Here is a 14892-nt window from a genome sequence, read left to right on the forward strand (position 1 = left end):
CGCCTCCTCCCAAGATGAACCAGGCAGACTCAGGACTGCAGGTGAGAACAATAATGAGGGTTTGCATCAGATCCCGGCGGCTACTGTCCCCCTAGCCTCATTGATGATATTAGTATATTTCTATCTTGGGTCTCCGGGCAATGTTGGCCCAGCCTCGACCACTGCAGTCCTCGATTGAGTGAGAAGCCTACCATCACCGCTTTGCTTCCCCTGTCGAATACTGCTTGCATCGACTGAGGTTTCTGCTTGTTATCCCTTGCTTTGTACCAATAACTGCTGTTGAGCCATCTGTTTCGATTGCGGGGTGCTGTGTTGCGTTGTTCCAACCATCCCCTCTCACACCATTGACTTCACGCTGCGACCATGTCGTATCCTGCTCCTCCAGGGTCAGGACAACAATCGCAAGGGGGCTACTATCCTCGTACGCTTCCTCATCTCCAGCAATCTGAGAGCTTGGGTGAATAACAATCGCTAATTTACAACGCCGCTTCAGCCCCGCCGCAGGAAAATGGACATTGTACGAGATGATAGAACATGAAAACATCCCTCCGTACCGACTAACAACTCTGCGAACTAGCATATCCTCCTCCACCATCATCACAACACAGCTACTTCCCTCCTCCGCCTCCATCAGGTCCCTCTCCCGCTCCGTCCAGCGACTATCCTCCACCACCACCATTCACGCCGCAGAACGCAACCACCCCTCCGCTCCAACAGCCAACGGCGCAAAGACCATACAATTACGGCTCAGTCCCGGCGTCGGCACCAGCATACCGAACCACATTCGACCAGGTGCCATCATACAATGGACCACCTCCACCACGCGGCCAATTCAGCCCTCCTCCGCAACAGCAGCAGCAGCAGACACCAGACCAGCAACAACAGCAACAATCAGTGTCGTCCCCACGATTGCAAAAGCTGACTCAAGAGTTCGGTAACATGATGAAAGCACCGCCCAGTAATGGGCCGAAGCTACCAGGCGTGCCGGAGGGAAGTCAATTCGTCGGCGCGCAAGCCACGACGGCCGACGACGTAGGCACATTCAACGGCGGGTCGTACCGCATCTCGCATCGGGACACGAACTCGATTTTGACTGTACAATTGGCAATGGGATGTCCTTTGACCGCCAAACCGGGGGCCATGATCGCCATGTCTCCGTCCATCACTCTCAAGGGCGCCGTGAAATTCAGCATGAAGAAACTCCTGATCGGAGGCGAAATGACCCATTCGACATTCACGGGTCCCGGAGAACTATTACTTGCCCCCAGCAGTTTGGGCGATATCTCCCTTCTGAGGTTGGACGGAAATGAAACTTGGAGCGTTGGCCGCGACGCCTTCCTCGCTTGCACCCAGGGCGTGGTGAAAGAATATAAAAGCCAAGGTATCGGCAAGGCCATGTTTTCCGGCGAGGGGTTGTTCGTCTACAAAATGTCCGGCCGGGGGATACTGTGGATGTCTACGTTTGGCGCGATCTTAAAGAAAGATGTGAGTGATTACTTATTTTCCCTTCCCAATCGACCTCTCTCGCTCTCTGCTTGGAGTTGGGATGCAGTTTCGGGATGCTCTAAACCATTACGCGCCATAAGATCCCCAACCCTCCATGGTTTTACTGACTGATTGGTCTTCTGAAAATTCAGCTTGTCGATGGCGAAAGGTATATCGTCGACAATGGTCATCTGGTCGCCTGGAACTGCAAATACGTCCTCGAACGCGTCGCCAGCGGCGGCATCATTTCCGGAGCCGCCAGTGGTGAAGGCCTCGTGTGCAACTTCTCAGGGCCGGGAACGGTATATCTCCAGACCAGAAATGCCAACGCCTTTTCTGCCTTCATCCAGGGGCAGGCCGCACAGGTCTTTTGAGCTTTCCAAGACGTCTTTCTGGGTGACTAGGGCATTTTATATCGAGGAGCGCCGAGAGTTTTCTAGCATTGTTGCCATCATGAGTTCTATTTCACGTATTTAACTGGTTAATCTGCATCACAAGTGGATATGTAGCAACCAAACAGCAACAGGCAGCATTTTGAAAGCCCTAGCTTGCTGAGGCACCAAGGCCGAAACGAGGTTCGAAACGTCTAGTTCTTTGAGTTCATCATTTGGATATGAAGCTAAGGTACACACGACCATGCTCTTCCCGTGTACTTGTGAAGCAACGCCCCATACAGACCATAGACCCCAATTCCCCGGACAGCACAAAGCGTTGAACCATCTCGAAATGGTAACCTCCGTGTTTGTCACAGACTCTCTGCTTCCATTCCAATCTGCCACACTGCAAATCATTCTTTGAGGGCCATTCAAGTTTAACCGTTCATCCTCTTGCGCTTGCCGACCTGGGCGGTGAAACCATGTTTGATGGCCGCGACCGACCTTCTAGATCCGCAGGAATTGCACGTGACGAAGTACAATCTGTTTTCACCCTTGGACAACTCGGTGTTGGGCGAGCGACAGGTCTTGCAAGTGACATACTCGACAATATAACGACGGAGGACATTCTCAATCTGTTTCTGCTGGAAGCGACCCTTGATGACGAGGCGCTTGCTGCCATCGACGGAGCCCGAGGTACCCAGTTCGGCAAACAGGAACTGGATGACGTGTTCGTCGTTCCGGTTCATACGCTTGCAGATCTCGGCAATGTTTGCGAAAATGGTCTTCTTGTTCCCTTCGCGCAGACACTGCGGCGGCGGGATCTTGTATGACTTGCTTCCCGAGGCCAGGATGTCCGGGTTATGTTCGTTGACGAGCTGGAAGAACCGTTTGAGGAGCAATTCGTACGAGATGGGGGTGGTGGCGTCGTGGGCCCAGATACCCGTGCCGGCGTTCATGTCGCCCGTCTGCTCCTGCGCAGTGCCGTCCTCGCCACCGGCTTTGTTGGCGCCTTCTTCTCCTCCAAGCCCGTCGACGCCCGCGCTCGCCAGTTTCGCGGCAAAGTCGCCACCCTCGGTCTTTGATTTGGTCGACTTCTTCTTTTTCTTCTTCAGGACGGTCGGGTCGAACTCGGTATCAGCGGCGGGCGCTGGTGCGTCGCCATCAGCTCCATCTTCGGTGGTCTTTGGTTTCGACGATTTCTTCTTCTTCTTGTTCAATCCCGCGAACATGTCGGTCAATTCTTCGACTGGCTTGTCGGCATCAGGCGCTAAGGATTCGAATGTTAGTATTTTGCCCGTGGGGTCTGATGGTTTGGTAGACGTACGTGATGAATGTTTCTGCGCCGTCACCTTTTCCTCCGTGTCGCTGCGAGGCGCTTCGGAGATGTAGCCGTTCTCATCCATGATGGTGTCCTCGGCGCTGAAGGCGACCGACTTGCGCGGCTTTCGTTCGTGAAGAGGCTGAGGCTGCTCCTGCTGAGCAAGCGACAAAATGTCAGTATTGATATTGGTATCAAATTGTATTGCGGTGATAGTAGGACGTGAGGCGGGAATGAAAATGGAAGTTGCTTTCTCGCCGGTGGGGCGAGGTGCATCAGGTTTCAGATGCAAATCCTCCAGTGCGCAGTCGCCGTCGTGTGATTGTGGGGGGTTTCTGACGTTGCTTACCACTTCTGCCATGTTGGTTCGGTTCTCGAGTGCAAGGATAAGCGATGGGAGGAGGTTGTACTGATAGAAGCTTGGAGGTTCGAGTTGTAAAATCGCCTCTTGGAATGTGAATTGGTGATGGAGAGATGCGTTAGGACGGTGCAGTCCGGATTACATTTTGTCAAATTAAAGTGTCTCTCTGTGAGTCAACCAGTGACGCTGGTCACGTGGACACTAAAAAGCCGTCTGACAATTTGGCTTCGGCTCAGTTTCCGGCGGAATTGACCTGACCATCCAGAAATAACTGTAGTCAGACATGTTGATTTTACATTATCCGCCTACTGTGCACTACAACCGATAACCACCGCTGATTCGTGGTTTGCATCATTGACGACGGACCGCAGCCGACGAGTCTGTATACAACATCCAAGTTATACGTCCAGTCCAGACCGGTAACAACATCCACCAAGAGTCGTTACTGGTCAGACCCATCTTCAATCCATGGCAGCAGCAGTCTAGTCGAAAGGACTCCTAGAGAGGTGGCACTGCAGCGCAGCAACATGTCCGATATCGACGCCGACGCCGCAGCTTCGTTTCTCGATCCTCCTCCCTTGAACGGCGGGGACGACGAAGATGATGAGGTCGACTCGCTGCCCTCCGATGAGCCCGATTCCGACGAAGATACAGATGATGAGGATTACAATGGAGAGTCTGACGCAGAAAGAGAGTGGAAAGAGAGTTTACAGCAACTCGAACTGTTGCTTACAATGGTGATCGTACCCTACATGGGCAAATACTTTGGACGGAAGTTTGCATACTGGGGTATGTCTATACTTCAGGACAAATTCTACCATGCAGACCGGCGACTGACATGCTGTATAGGATGGAAGCAGTTTATGGAGTGGAAATATCCCGTTGAAATTGTGGTGACGAACAAGGCGGCCTTCCAAGGAGTCGGTGCAGTCGAAGCCGCTGCCTCATTATGACGCTTGAAGAGTTATGGGCGACGCCAACCACTATGGTACTCAGAAGCAACTGGACTTGCAAGGCTGTGGGGTCGGTATAGCCATCACAAGTGATGAAGTCGAAGCATATCATTTTCAGTTCACAAAGATGGCCCAAGAAATGACTGGCATGATCTATGGTTGGGTCGGATTAGAGCGACTACGTACACCATTTGACGTGCCCTTTATCGAAACGGGGTATCCTGCGTGCGCGATGAGTATTGCATGATGGGGGTGGATATATCTACCTGGTTACTATGCGCGACAAGTTGCTAGACAATGGCCCAGTCGACTTGTTCCTCACGCGAGAGCGCAGCGGAATAATGCAAACACATCAGACAGGCAGTGGGATATGTGAAATGATGATACAAAGCATTGTATTTTGTACAGTGCCCATTTTCCCGTTGGCTTACTGTTCTACCCCGGTTGGTCTGCTGCTGCACTCGGATCACCCGCCTGTTTCCTCCAAACACCGAGGGCTTCCGTACTGGTATTGTGTAAGACCGGCTGTCTGGCAGTATCTGCTTTATGCTCAGAGGTCGAACAACATGCCGCTATCCAATATGGGCGATACTCCAATGCTGAAGTGATTCGTACCACAAAAACTTCTAACTTCAACAGAGGTTGACCGTTCAGGTGCAGCGAGTCAGGGGGCGTTGAGCAGTGACATGGGTCTCTCCAGAAGAACCGCACGGAGACGGCTATCGCCAGGGCTGAAGATGCCCATCCCTCGAATAGCAAAACATCGAATACCCACCATGCGGATGCTGAGTGTGGTGAGCCACAATGCAAGCATGTCATTGCTAGGACAACGAATTTTCAACTTGGATCCGGAGATTCGGAATTTGACCACGGTATCTGTGAACTCTTCAACACGGCCGTATCTCCAAGCTTCCATTATATCAACGTAGCTTTTCTCAAGAACGTGCTCAGGAGTGATTCCAGCCAATGTTGGCCACGCAATAACAGGAAGCGTCATGAACTCGCCCAGCTGAGGATTTGAATTCCTGGCTGCCTGCCGAATCCATTTCCAATGGGCTACAACTCCGGAGACGGCGTCAATGTCCCAGAATGGCAGAAAAGTAGTCTCCCGCCGAGGGTCCTCCGCCGAAAGTTGGGAGATTTCTGACGTGCTTCCGTCCACTTCATGTAACATGAGACGCATTGTGGCTCTTTTGACAGCACCATCGTCCTCTTCAAGGATTCTGCGTAGCATATGTGACAACGTTATTGCTGCGAGATAATGCCCAGCCATAGTTCTGGCAGCAGTGCAACCATCCTTGAAACCAGGTCGACTACCATCGAGAAAGGTCGACGTCACAGGGCCGAGCTCCCAGTTGATCTCTGCGCGCATGCTAAAGAGTTCTGGAAGCAGATGAACTCTGATATTGAATGGCATCTTGCTTCGGAGAAGTGGAGCCAGCATGGTGCGCAGGCCGGTCATATACTCCAGACATATTGACTGTAGCTGGCTGGTGTCGTCGATGGGAAGTGCCCCCACTACCCAGATGTCCCGTGGATAATTCTGCGCCAACACGGTATCAACTAGACTCTTAAATCGATGGGACACAAGTCTGATCGGAAAGATTGAGGTCTGGCGATGCAGGAAGGCAGGATCGTTGGGACTGTTGAAAAGGATGATTTCAGGTTGGACAAGGTTCGAGAGAATCGTATCGAGCGTCTCGTTGGGAAGCCAATGGATTGTCGTTCGCTCAGACTCGGTAATGGCGTCTGGCGTAAAAGCTTGAGATACATCTGTTTGGGAAGCCATGCTGAGGGCACTTCTGGGAAGAAAGGGTCGAAGTTGATTTTCAGAATCCAATGTATTGGATAGAGCAGGTGCAACTGGTCGATGGCCGGGTGCAGTTCCAACTGTCGTCAGGGAGCCGCTCATGACTGGCCGAGTGTATACGTGCGGTAGGCGAGTCAACAGAGCGCCGCAGCCTCATGATGGACGTTGGAAGTGAATGCCACCTGCAGATGGCCGGAGCTGGATCGATTTCAAGCAACCAGCAGTCCACGCAAGTCTGACAAGACCCTCTGTAGTATTATTAATGTTGCCATCGACTTCTTGACGAGTCAAACGGCTCAATCCACATGCTCGAACGAGTGAAATTGTCGAAAAGGTACACCCACCACCTTCCCCACGCCATCAAACTTGATTCCCTCACTTCGAAGTAACTCGACTTTCTTGGAGGCATATTTTCCATCCTTTCCCCAGTCACCATTGAATCCGCCGATGGTGCCATTTGCGGCCAGAACACGGTGGCAAGGCACCTCAGGTGCAAAAGGATTGTTTCGCATTCCATTACCCACGGCTCGAGCCGAGGAATTAAGGTAATCCGACATGGCTGCGTATGTGGTATAGCGACCCCGTGGGACTGATAGAAGTGTGAGGTAAAGCTTCTTACGATATGGCGTCATTGATGGATGTGAACGGATGCGTTGGACTGTCCGTTTGAGCTCGTCGCTAAGCTCGCCACTCTCCTTGGGAAGGTCTGGTGACAATGGTCGATCATATTCTGTTTGCACGCTTGGACTAAAGCACAACATGGACTGTCCCTTTTCCGTCTTTCGCTGCTTCCCTGAGAGAGGTTGTGGATTCTCAGAGTCCTCTTCCAACGTCCGCTTCCGATTTGCGGCTATTGGGATGAAGTGTTGTTCTTCTGCCGCAGATTCCCCTTGCAAACGGTCGACGTAGTCCGTTTCATGCTTTCCCCTACACTGCAGACTGATCTCGTTCAAGTAACAGAGGTCAGCCTTACCTGATGCAACCTGTTCGGCTAAGGCAATCGCATCTTGCAGCTGTTGCTCAGTCATATTCCTTACCGCCGGTTTGTCTACGACATGGTCCCATTGTCTTTCACCGTGGCCTATTGTATAGTCCAGGATGATCCGGGCGAAGCAATGATCAAGAGTCACCGGCCAGCTCGTTTGTACTGGGGATCGTGCATTCGCCAGCTGAGGAAGAGTGCGGGCGTACAAAGTCGCCCACTGCTTGCGTAAGTCATCGAGGTTAGCCATGGCCTGGGATGACTGGACGGCCTATAGTATGAATATCGCTGTTGAAAACAAGCAATAATGGCTAGAGCAAGAATGAGAGTAGAAAATGTACTGAATCAATGTCGTGTGCTATTTGTTTCAAACCGGCGCAGGTATGTTGTTTGAGCATCTTGAAGTTTGACACAATACTACCAGATACAGTTCATGGAGGGGATGGAGGAGTAGTTGGTAGAGGACTGGCACTGGAACTGAATTGAGCGGCAAGGTCCTCTTATTAATTAGTAAGGAATGACGCCCGCCACAGTTCAAGTTGGGCGCGTGGCTTCTCCGCGCGGGCGTCACAACGCGTCCTCTTCCTGAGTTCCAGACACGCGTGTCGCGCCGTGACAATTGAGCCTCAATGCGCAGGTACAAGTACTGATTATTGCTCTTCTGCACGGTGCTCCATTCGAAAGACCTCTGCACCTACTTGGCTCAATGCCTATCTCTTAAAGTCGTTCAGTTCCACTCGTACAGTCAATAGTACGAAAAATGTCGTCGCCGCGAGGGTCACCCTCGCCCAACGGCTCACCACAGAGTCCCGCATCGAACGTCCTTACACCCAGCCGGAAAGTACAAGCACTTCTGGCACAATTCGACGATTCAGACTCCGACAGTCCTTCTGAGCAGCCTGGGACTAGGTCTGCCAATCCACCCGCTCAAATCCAGAACGCTGAAAGCCATGCTGGTCAAGCCATGGCCTCACAACCACAGGATGATTCGGAAGAGGAGGATATACTGCCGGCAGCCCCTCGTTCGAGAATTGCTGCTCGTCTACAAGGTGTAGCGATTCTTCCTACTGCTTCGAACGATGACCGCGAGAAGCCTGCGTCAACGGATGTGCAGCAAGACGTATCAATGCCTTCAGAGCACAGTGAAGATGAAGGACCTATAATGAGGCGAAGACTACTTACGAAGCGTAAGATCAAACCTGTGCAGTCAACGCCTGCTTCCCGCGGATCGAGGTCGCCCTCTGCAGACACTCTGCCGTCTCCATCAGCCATAAACCCAGATCCAAGCACCACTCAACAACTCCACGGTTCTGAGTCGAATGATGAGCATAGGAGCTCACCTGCAGGCAAATCGAAGTTCTTGGCCCTTGTTGAGAAACATAGAAAACAGCGTCTGGAAAAGGAGGCTGAAGAAGCCGCAAAAAAAGCCGCGCGCATTGAGGCTCAGAAGAGTCAAGAAAGTACAGGTCGCCTACCTAGGGGTTCAAGTCCGGCCGACGATTCCGACGAAGACAGTGACATTTTTGGCGACGATGCAGGCGAAAAGCTGGCTAAGCAGGCTCGACCTTCTCGAAAAGCCAGTAAAAAGGCTATAGAGGAGATGAACCGGGAAACCCAACGAATTACTCGAAATATGCAACTTGCACACCAGGCCCGCACGAAGAAGAAAATCACCAAGGACAGTCTCCTGGCGAGATTCAATTTCTCTACGTCTGCTAGCTCTCGAGATCAGAAGTCGCCGGAACCAGAGAATCATTTAGTCACCGGAAGTTCAAGAGCCGGCTCGGATACTGAAGCGAACAAAGGCCACAGTACACCTCCAACAAGCCCTATGATGGCAGATAACACCACTGACAGACCCAAGACCCCGACCAGTCAAGCCGTCGACACACGACATGGCTCTGGAAGCGAGGCCGGAAGCGAAGGTGAAGAAAACTTGTTTAAGACTGGTCCAAAAGTCGATAAAGGAAAAGGCAGAGCTCTGTCGGTCGAGCCCTTCCCGGACATCCAGCAGGTTCTCGCGGCGCAGTCGGTAGACCCACTGACAGACCCAAGTTTGGTGCGAAATTCATCAGACGCCCCGCAAAAGCCAACAGTTAAGCCGTTTCAATCTAAATGGTCAGCACTGGCTCTCAAAAACTCAGAAGACGATGATACAGAGTCGGATCTTGAGGTGGTCACGAGTCGAGGCGAAGTTCGAAAGTATGCAGCCTTCGAACATTTACCGAGACGCAAAGCTAAAGAGGCTCCGTCACATCTGGCACTGCGGTCTTTGGCAAACTTGATCGGTAGCGAGGAACGCAAGAGTTCAATGAATGCTGCCCAGATGGAAGCAGCTCTTCGAAAGGCAGCACGCATGCAAGCACGAAAGGAGCGGCAGGAGAAAATAGAAGAACTTAAAGCTAGGGGAGTAATGATCCAAACGGCTGAAGAGCGAGAACGCGAACAGCAAGAAGTGGAAGATCTACTGGAGCGAGCCAGGCAGGAAGCCGTGGAGATACAGAAACGGGAGAAGGCCCTAGCGAAAAAGGAGGGCACCCTCACGAAAGACGGTTTAAATGACGACGACGACGAAAGTGACGCCGATTTCGAAGACGACGAAGCCGAGATCTCTCTATCCGGCGAAGACGAAGATGGTGAAGTAGAAGACGATGATGAAGGCGACGGTGAAGCGGAGGACGCCGAAGATGGGGACGCCGAGGGAGGTGCCCTACTTGACGCAGAAGCTGACGAAGAAGAGCCGCTTGAAGAAGGGTCACAAAGTGATGATGCCGAGGCAGCCAGTCGAACTGGGGATGGCCTTGATCTAGACGGTCGTTCGGTTAACCGTCCCGCCAGGAAGAATCGCACAAATCGGGTGCTTAGCGACGATGACGAGGAAGAAGAGGAAGACTGGAACGCAAAACCCAGGTCACCCCAGCTTCCAGCTCCGGCTAAAACGCCTCAGTCTCTGTCTCGCTCTGCTCGAAAACAAATTCCAGGACTACAGATGTCTGATGACCTACCAATTGGGCTCACCCAGGCTTTTGCAGCGACGATGGCTGATTCTCAGTCTCAACTGGAACAAGAACAAGACAGCCTTACCATGACAATGGACCTGCCATCTCCCAACATCTCGATGGTTCCACAACTCAACCGTCTCGACTCTGTGGACATGATCAGTGACAGCCAACCAGCATCACAAACGCAGCCACTGAACGTCGACCTGTCCTTTTCGCAGTCTCAGCGGGTCCCTCAAACCCCTGGGACAGCTTCGGGAGCTGGAGCGCGGCAATTTACTCCTTCACAAGCAGCTGTATTTGAGCCAACTCAAGATAATGGGTACATGTTGACTCCCTTCGCCGGCAATCGATTCGCAACGGAGACACCGCAGCATCCTGGCCCACAATCTACCATGGACACTGTCTTGCTTACAGAAGACGCTGCAAACAGCCCCATTATGCAAAGGAGAGCCAGATTCCGCCGCGGCCGCGCCAACAGCCGCGAAAGCGATGAAGAGCAAGCGTCTGTGGCAGACGTGTCCGCATTCGATATTATGCGTCGGGCAACCAAGCAGAAAGAGCGTGACGCGTTCGATAAGGCGAAATCCCATGCTCGCGAGATTGTGGATGAAGCTGCAGAAGAATCCGAGGACGAGTATGCAGGTCTTGGCGGAGCAAGCGACGAAGACATCAACGACGAAGAGAATGAAGAAGACCGAAAAATGATCGATGAAGACACCCAGGTTGGAGCTGGTGATGAGGCTAAGTTAGCTAAGCTCTTTGCCGATAGAGAGCGTCAGCAGGATGAGGCGGCGGTCTCGAAACTGCTCAAAGACATCACCACGGGAGCTTTGCGACGGAAACGTGGGAACGATGATCTGGACCTCTCAGACGAAGAGGATGCCCTCGTACGTAGAAGAGAGGCTAAAAGACGGGAGTTTGCCCGCATGCGCCGCGAACTGCTCAAGGATGAAGCGGTCGGCAAGATCGCAGAGGACAAGAAGAAGGAAGCTTTCCTACGAAGTCTGGAAGATCGACCGGTCAGCGACGATGAAGATGATGATTTCGACTTGCCCGAAACGCCGCTCGAGGAGGAGTCCCAGCCAGCTGCTGAGGCTGAAACCCAGCCGAAAGAGTCCGAAGCTCCAACAACTGCCAAAGACGAGGGTCAAGGAAACAAGCAGCCTCTGACAACTGCACCAGCATCGAGATTGAACCAGATGAAACGATCTCTTGGTCGTGGAAGCTCGGCTATCAACCGACGACCGACCACATTGGCGGAGATTCGAGAGTCTGTGTCATTCCTCATTGAAGAGCCCGATTCACAAGCTTCCATGATCGACCTTGGTCTGTCTGACTCTGAGGACGAGCCCGAGGCTTATGTTGACCTGGATCGACATCTTCAAGCCGCCGAGGCGGACGAAAACGCAGACGATGGCGAAGACCTGGGCGATTTTATTGTTGACGACAATGATGGTAACGACGGTGCCAGTCAGGAAAAGTCCAAGGACGAGAGCAGTATCTTCAAGAAACCAGCCGTGCCTTATAGCCGTGCTGCATATTCGGAGCGTCGTACAAAAGAACGGCCAAACGTGGTCAATCGACTGAGCATGCTGCGGCAGTCATCGTCTTCCTCGTCCAACTCCTCCAGCAACACGAAGATGGCTTTTTACACGAGCAGCTCTATGTCTAGTACATCATCGTTCAGTAAGGTCCCGGCCTTGCTTCGTCGAGCAACCACAAAATCCAGCCTCGGCAGTATGGCTATTGGAGGGCGAGATGAGAATGTCTCGGCCACGGGAGTGGTGACCACCAACAACAGAACTGAGCGTGGAAAGGCCAGTGGGGAGAAGGAGTTTGTCAGGAAATCCACCGGTGGGCAGCGCGCCGCTGTCAATTATAGGCCGACGATCAGGGAGGAAAAGATGAGCCAACGCGCTGGCATTGCGAAGAAAATGGCGGCGGCTAAGAATAAGAAGACCAAGGGTGGGTTTTTGGGAGGTTTGTTTCAGCGGGACAGTTGGGCGTGATCACTTTTTTCTTTCGATCGGATCGGTGTGGACTGCCAGCGTACTGCATTGGATGGCGTGGCGTGGGATGGAATACGTTCATTGTGCGTGTTGTAAACGAATGGAAGGGAATCGTTGTTGGATAAACACATCAGCGTCGTCTGTCTTTAAGCATAAAGGTGGTTCTGCCGGTGCCTCTCGTTCTCCTTCTTCCGTACTTAACCCTGTTGTACAAGGGGATGGCGATAAGGTATAACACGAACAACCGGAGAACTACAAATACATCATATCAGCCTACAGTAGGTAAGTTAAGGTAAATTAAGGTAAGCCAAGCTTAGCCAAGCTTTGTTCAGTCTGTCAAGCCTAAGGTAGCCAGCTTTGCCATGGCCAACTTGTCCAACTTATCCTCAATCTCCCTACATCTCACAGCCCTCTCACCAAACGCAATCCGACAGACGTCAAGTTCTTTTCGTTTGTACTGTATAGACCCCAAAATGTCGTGTTTACGTTCCGCCCACTTGGCCATGCTGCGGTATGTGTTGGCTAATGGGGTGCCGAGGAGTGCTTCTTTTAGTAACAAAGTTTCGAGTTTGGTTAATGCTGTGAGGGCTTCATTGATCACATTCACACTGGCAGCATGTGGTTGAGGCGTACCCTGGTCGCCGAGTTTGGCATCATTATTGTGTACTGGCCGTCCGTCTTGGGGAGCGGTGGTGGTACTGGTGGGAGTAGAATGCTGGTGACTTTTCGCATTTTTGTTCTTCTTGTTCTTCTGCTTCTGCTTCTCCACTCGGTTTGGTTGTGGCGTTTGAGAATCAGTAACGGCAGCAGGAGCAGTAGCAGTAACAGTAGCAGTATTGCCATCGTCGGTCTTCGTGCTGCTGCTGCTGCTGTTGTTGATTGCATTGTCGCCACCGTCGCTGCCCACATGAACACCGTTCCGCTCCGTAGGAATATCAGTAGTATTGTCACTATACCGCTTCTCACATTCCAGAACGATCCGAAATGCCGCATACATCCCCTTCCTGCGCTCGTCGCTTCTTGCCCAAAACTCGGTGTGCGGCTCACAAGCTTCACAAGTACAGACGAAACCGTAGTAGATTTGCTGTTTACGCTGACGTTTGCTCCTGGTTTCAAACACCACCTTGTCGTAGTTGCTGCAGATTTCTTTGCCGCGGGCGATGTCGCGGATCGCTCGGAATTGCATTTCATTCGTGGTCTCGTCGTAGGAGAATTGGACGTTGGGCACGCAGCTGTGATTGAGACGGCTGGCGAAGGCGCCGATGGCGGAACCACCACCGGCAGTAGTACGAGCATCTCGCACCGCACTGCTGTCATGTTTGTTGTGTCTGCTGCTCGAGGTTGTTGCTGTTGTATTTGCTTGCTTCGGCTTGACAAATTCATCACAGTTGTAACAATTACTATAATATATCGAGACGACGCGCGACATGCCCGACTTCTCCGCGTCCCAGAGCCGGAGATAGACTTTCTGATCAGCCCTGGAAAGAGCCGCGAACTCTCGCTCAATGGCGGCAGGGTTGGTTTCTTCGTCCTTGTCGAGGATGATTAAGGGTCGCTCTACCAGGACCAGTGTGCCGGCTTTGATTTTTCGTCTGGCGAAGACGCCCATGCCTCGGTCGGGCGTGTTGATGAGTTCGAGGAGTGAGTCTTGAGGGCTCGGCTCGGAACTGGAGCTCGAGTTGAAGCTCGCGCTGGACGAATGATTAGACTCTGCATGGTGGGAGTACATGGTATCTGCTTCTGCTTGGGCGCGAGGTGTCGCTGTCTCTGTCTCTACAGGTGGCGTCTTGAGAGAGACATTGCCGTTACCAGCACGATGCTCAATTGTGATTTCCCCTTTTGGTGGCGATGGAGGATTTATGCCGTTCGTGAAATCCAAAGACAGCCTCTCAAGTCTGCTGTCAATGTGCTGTAAATACCAAAGCGCAAAAGGCTGTTCATCAGCTTTGGCTATTTTGTGGAACATGTTGATGTTGCTAAATAGATTTGTCATAAAGAATGGTATTTACCTTGTCCATCTTGACTTCAGTGCTGCAATGGCACGGTCCAAGTTTGGTACCTAGGTACTCCCTTTTGGGAGTTATGTTATTTCGACCGAACGGTCGATCTCAAAGGTGCCAGGGAAAATCGGTATGTCATATACCTGACATCTCTTTTGCTAAGGCGAACCAAGTAACAGAATTCGCCGATAATACGTGTCAGAGAATGGATATCTGGGATGCAGGCAAGGCTATTCTGTCCATGATCATTGGTTTGGGCTGACGGCCGGTTTGATGTATGGACATATATTGAGAATAATTCAGTATGGATGGAATGTCACACCGAAATGGATGATAGACAAAACAAAAAGAAGAAAAGAACGCGAGTGCAAGGGCAAGGGCAAGAGCAACGGTGTCAACGGCCATTCTGTCACTTGTCTTCACCGGTGACAGGAGATGAAAGTTCCGATTGGAGCGGAATGGCGACATGGCGGCCGACAGCGGCATTAGATTCGTACAGAAAGTCTAGACACGAGGATAGACTGTGCTAGAATAGCGGGAGAAGGTCCACTTGTGCTGTATAGTGATCTGTCCTAACTGGTAGTTGGTGGTCGGG

At 52.0% G+C, this 14892-nt stretch overlaps 7 protein-coding genes across 7 annotated transcripts; 3 read left to right on the forward strand and 4 right to left on the reverse strand.

The window, feature by feature from the left end:
- Window positions 1-363: 363 nt before the first annotated feature.
- HMPREF1120_06451 (uncharacterized protein) lies at window positions 364-1859 on the forward strand (the record flags this gene model as incomplete). Its single annotated transcript, XM_009160654.1, has 3 exons — window positions 364-421; window positions 578-1485; window positions 1638-1859. 3 exons carry the CDS (start codon window positions 364-366, stop codon window positions 1857-1859), a joined length of 1188 nt encoding a protein of 395 aa, XP_009158902.1.
- A 41-nt stretch (window positions 1860-1900) lies between these two features.
- Window positions 1901-3670, reverse strand: HMPREF1120_06452 (translation initiation factor eIF-2 beta subunit). Its single transcript, XM_009160655.1, has 3 exons — window positions 3530-3670; window positions 3187-3337; window positions 1901-3129 (listed from the first exon to the last, which is right to left on the reverse strand). The coding sequence occupies exons 1-3, from the start codon at window positions 3539-3541 to the stop codon at window positions 2297-2299; spliced, it is 996 nt and encodes a 331-aa protein (XP_009158903.1). The 5' UTR covers window positions 3542-3670; the 3' UTR covers window positions 1901-2296.
- A 398-nt stretch (window positions 3671-4068) lies between these two features.
- Window positions 4069-4494, forward strand: HMPREF1120_06453 (uncharacterized protein; the record flags this gene model as incomplete). The annotated part of the gene is made up of 2 exons (XM_009160656.1): window positions 4069-4330; window positions 4391-4494. The coding sequence occupies 2 exons, from the start codon at window positions 4069-4071 to the stop codon at window positions 4492-4494; spliced, it is 366 nt and encodes a 121-aa protein (XP_009158904.1).
- A 664-nt stretch (window positions 4495-5158) lies between these two features.
- Window positions 5159-6406, reverse strand: HMPREF1120_06454 (uncharacterized protein; the record flags this gene model as incomplete). Its single annotated transcript, XM_009160657.1, has 1 exon — window positions 5159-6406. One exon carries the CDS (start codon window positions 6404-6406, stop codon window positions 5159-5161), a length of 1248 nt encoding a protein of 415 aa, XP_009158905.1.
- Window positions 6407-6600: 194 nt separating this feature from the next.
- Window positions 6601-7536, reverse strand: HMPREF1120_06455 (methylated-DNA-[protein]-cysteine S-methyltransferase; the record flags this gene model as incomplete). Its single annotated transcript, XM_009160658.1, has 1 exon — window positions 6601-7536. The coding sequence occupies one exon, from the start codon at window positions 7534-7536 to the stop codon at window positions 6601-6603; it is 936 nt and encodes a 311-aa protein (XP_009158906.1).
- A 510-nt stretch (window positions 7537-8046) lies between these two features.
- HMPREF1120_06456 (uncharacterized protein) lies at window positions 8047-12297 on the forward strand (the record flags this gene model as incomplete). The annotated part of the gene is made up of 1 exon (XM_009160659.1): window positions 8047-12297. The coding sequence occupies one exon, from the start codon at window positions 8047-8049 to the stop codon at window positions 12295-12297; it is 4251 nt and encodes a 1416-aa protein (XP_009158907.1).
- Window positions 12298-12625: 328 nt separating this feature from the next.
- Window positions 12626-14263, reverse strand: HMPREF1120_06457 (uncharacterized protein; the record flags this gene model as incomplete). Its single annotated transcript, XM_009160660.1, has 1 exon — window positions 12626-14263. One exon carries the CDS (start codon window positions 14261-14263, stop codon window positions 12626-12628), a length of 1638 nt encoding a protein of 545 aa, XP_009158908.1.
- Between the last annotated feature and the right edge of the window lie 629 nt (window positions 14264-14892).

The sequence above is a fragment of the Exophiala dermatitidis genome (assembly GCF_000230625.1).
Source record: "Exophiala dermatitidis NIH/UT8656 unplaced genomic scaffold supercont1.5, whole genome shotgun sequence".
NCBI classification, from domain to species: domain Eukaryota; kingdom Fungi; phylum Ascomycota; class Eurotiomycetes; order Chaetothyriales; family Herpotrichiellaceae; genus Exophiala; species Exophiala dermatitidis.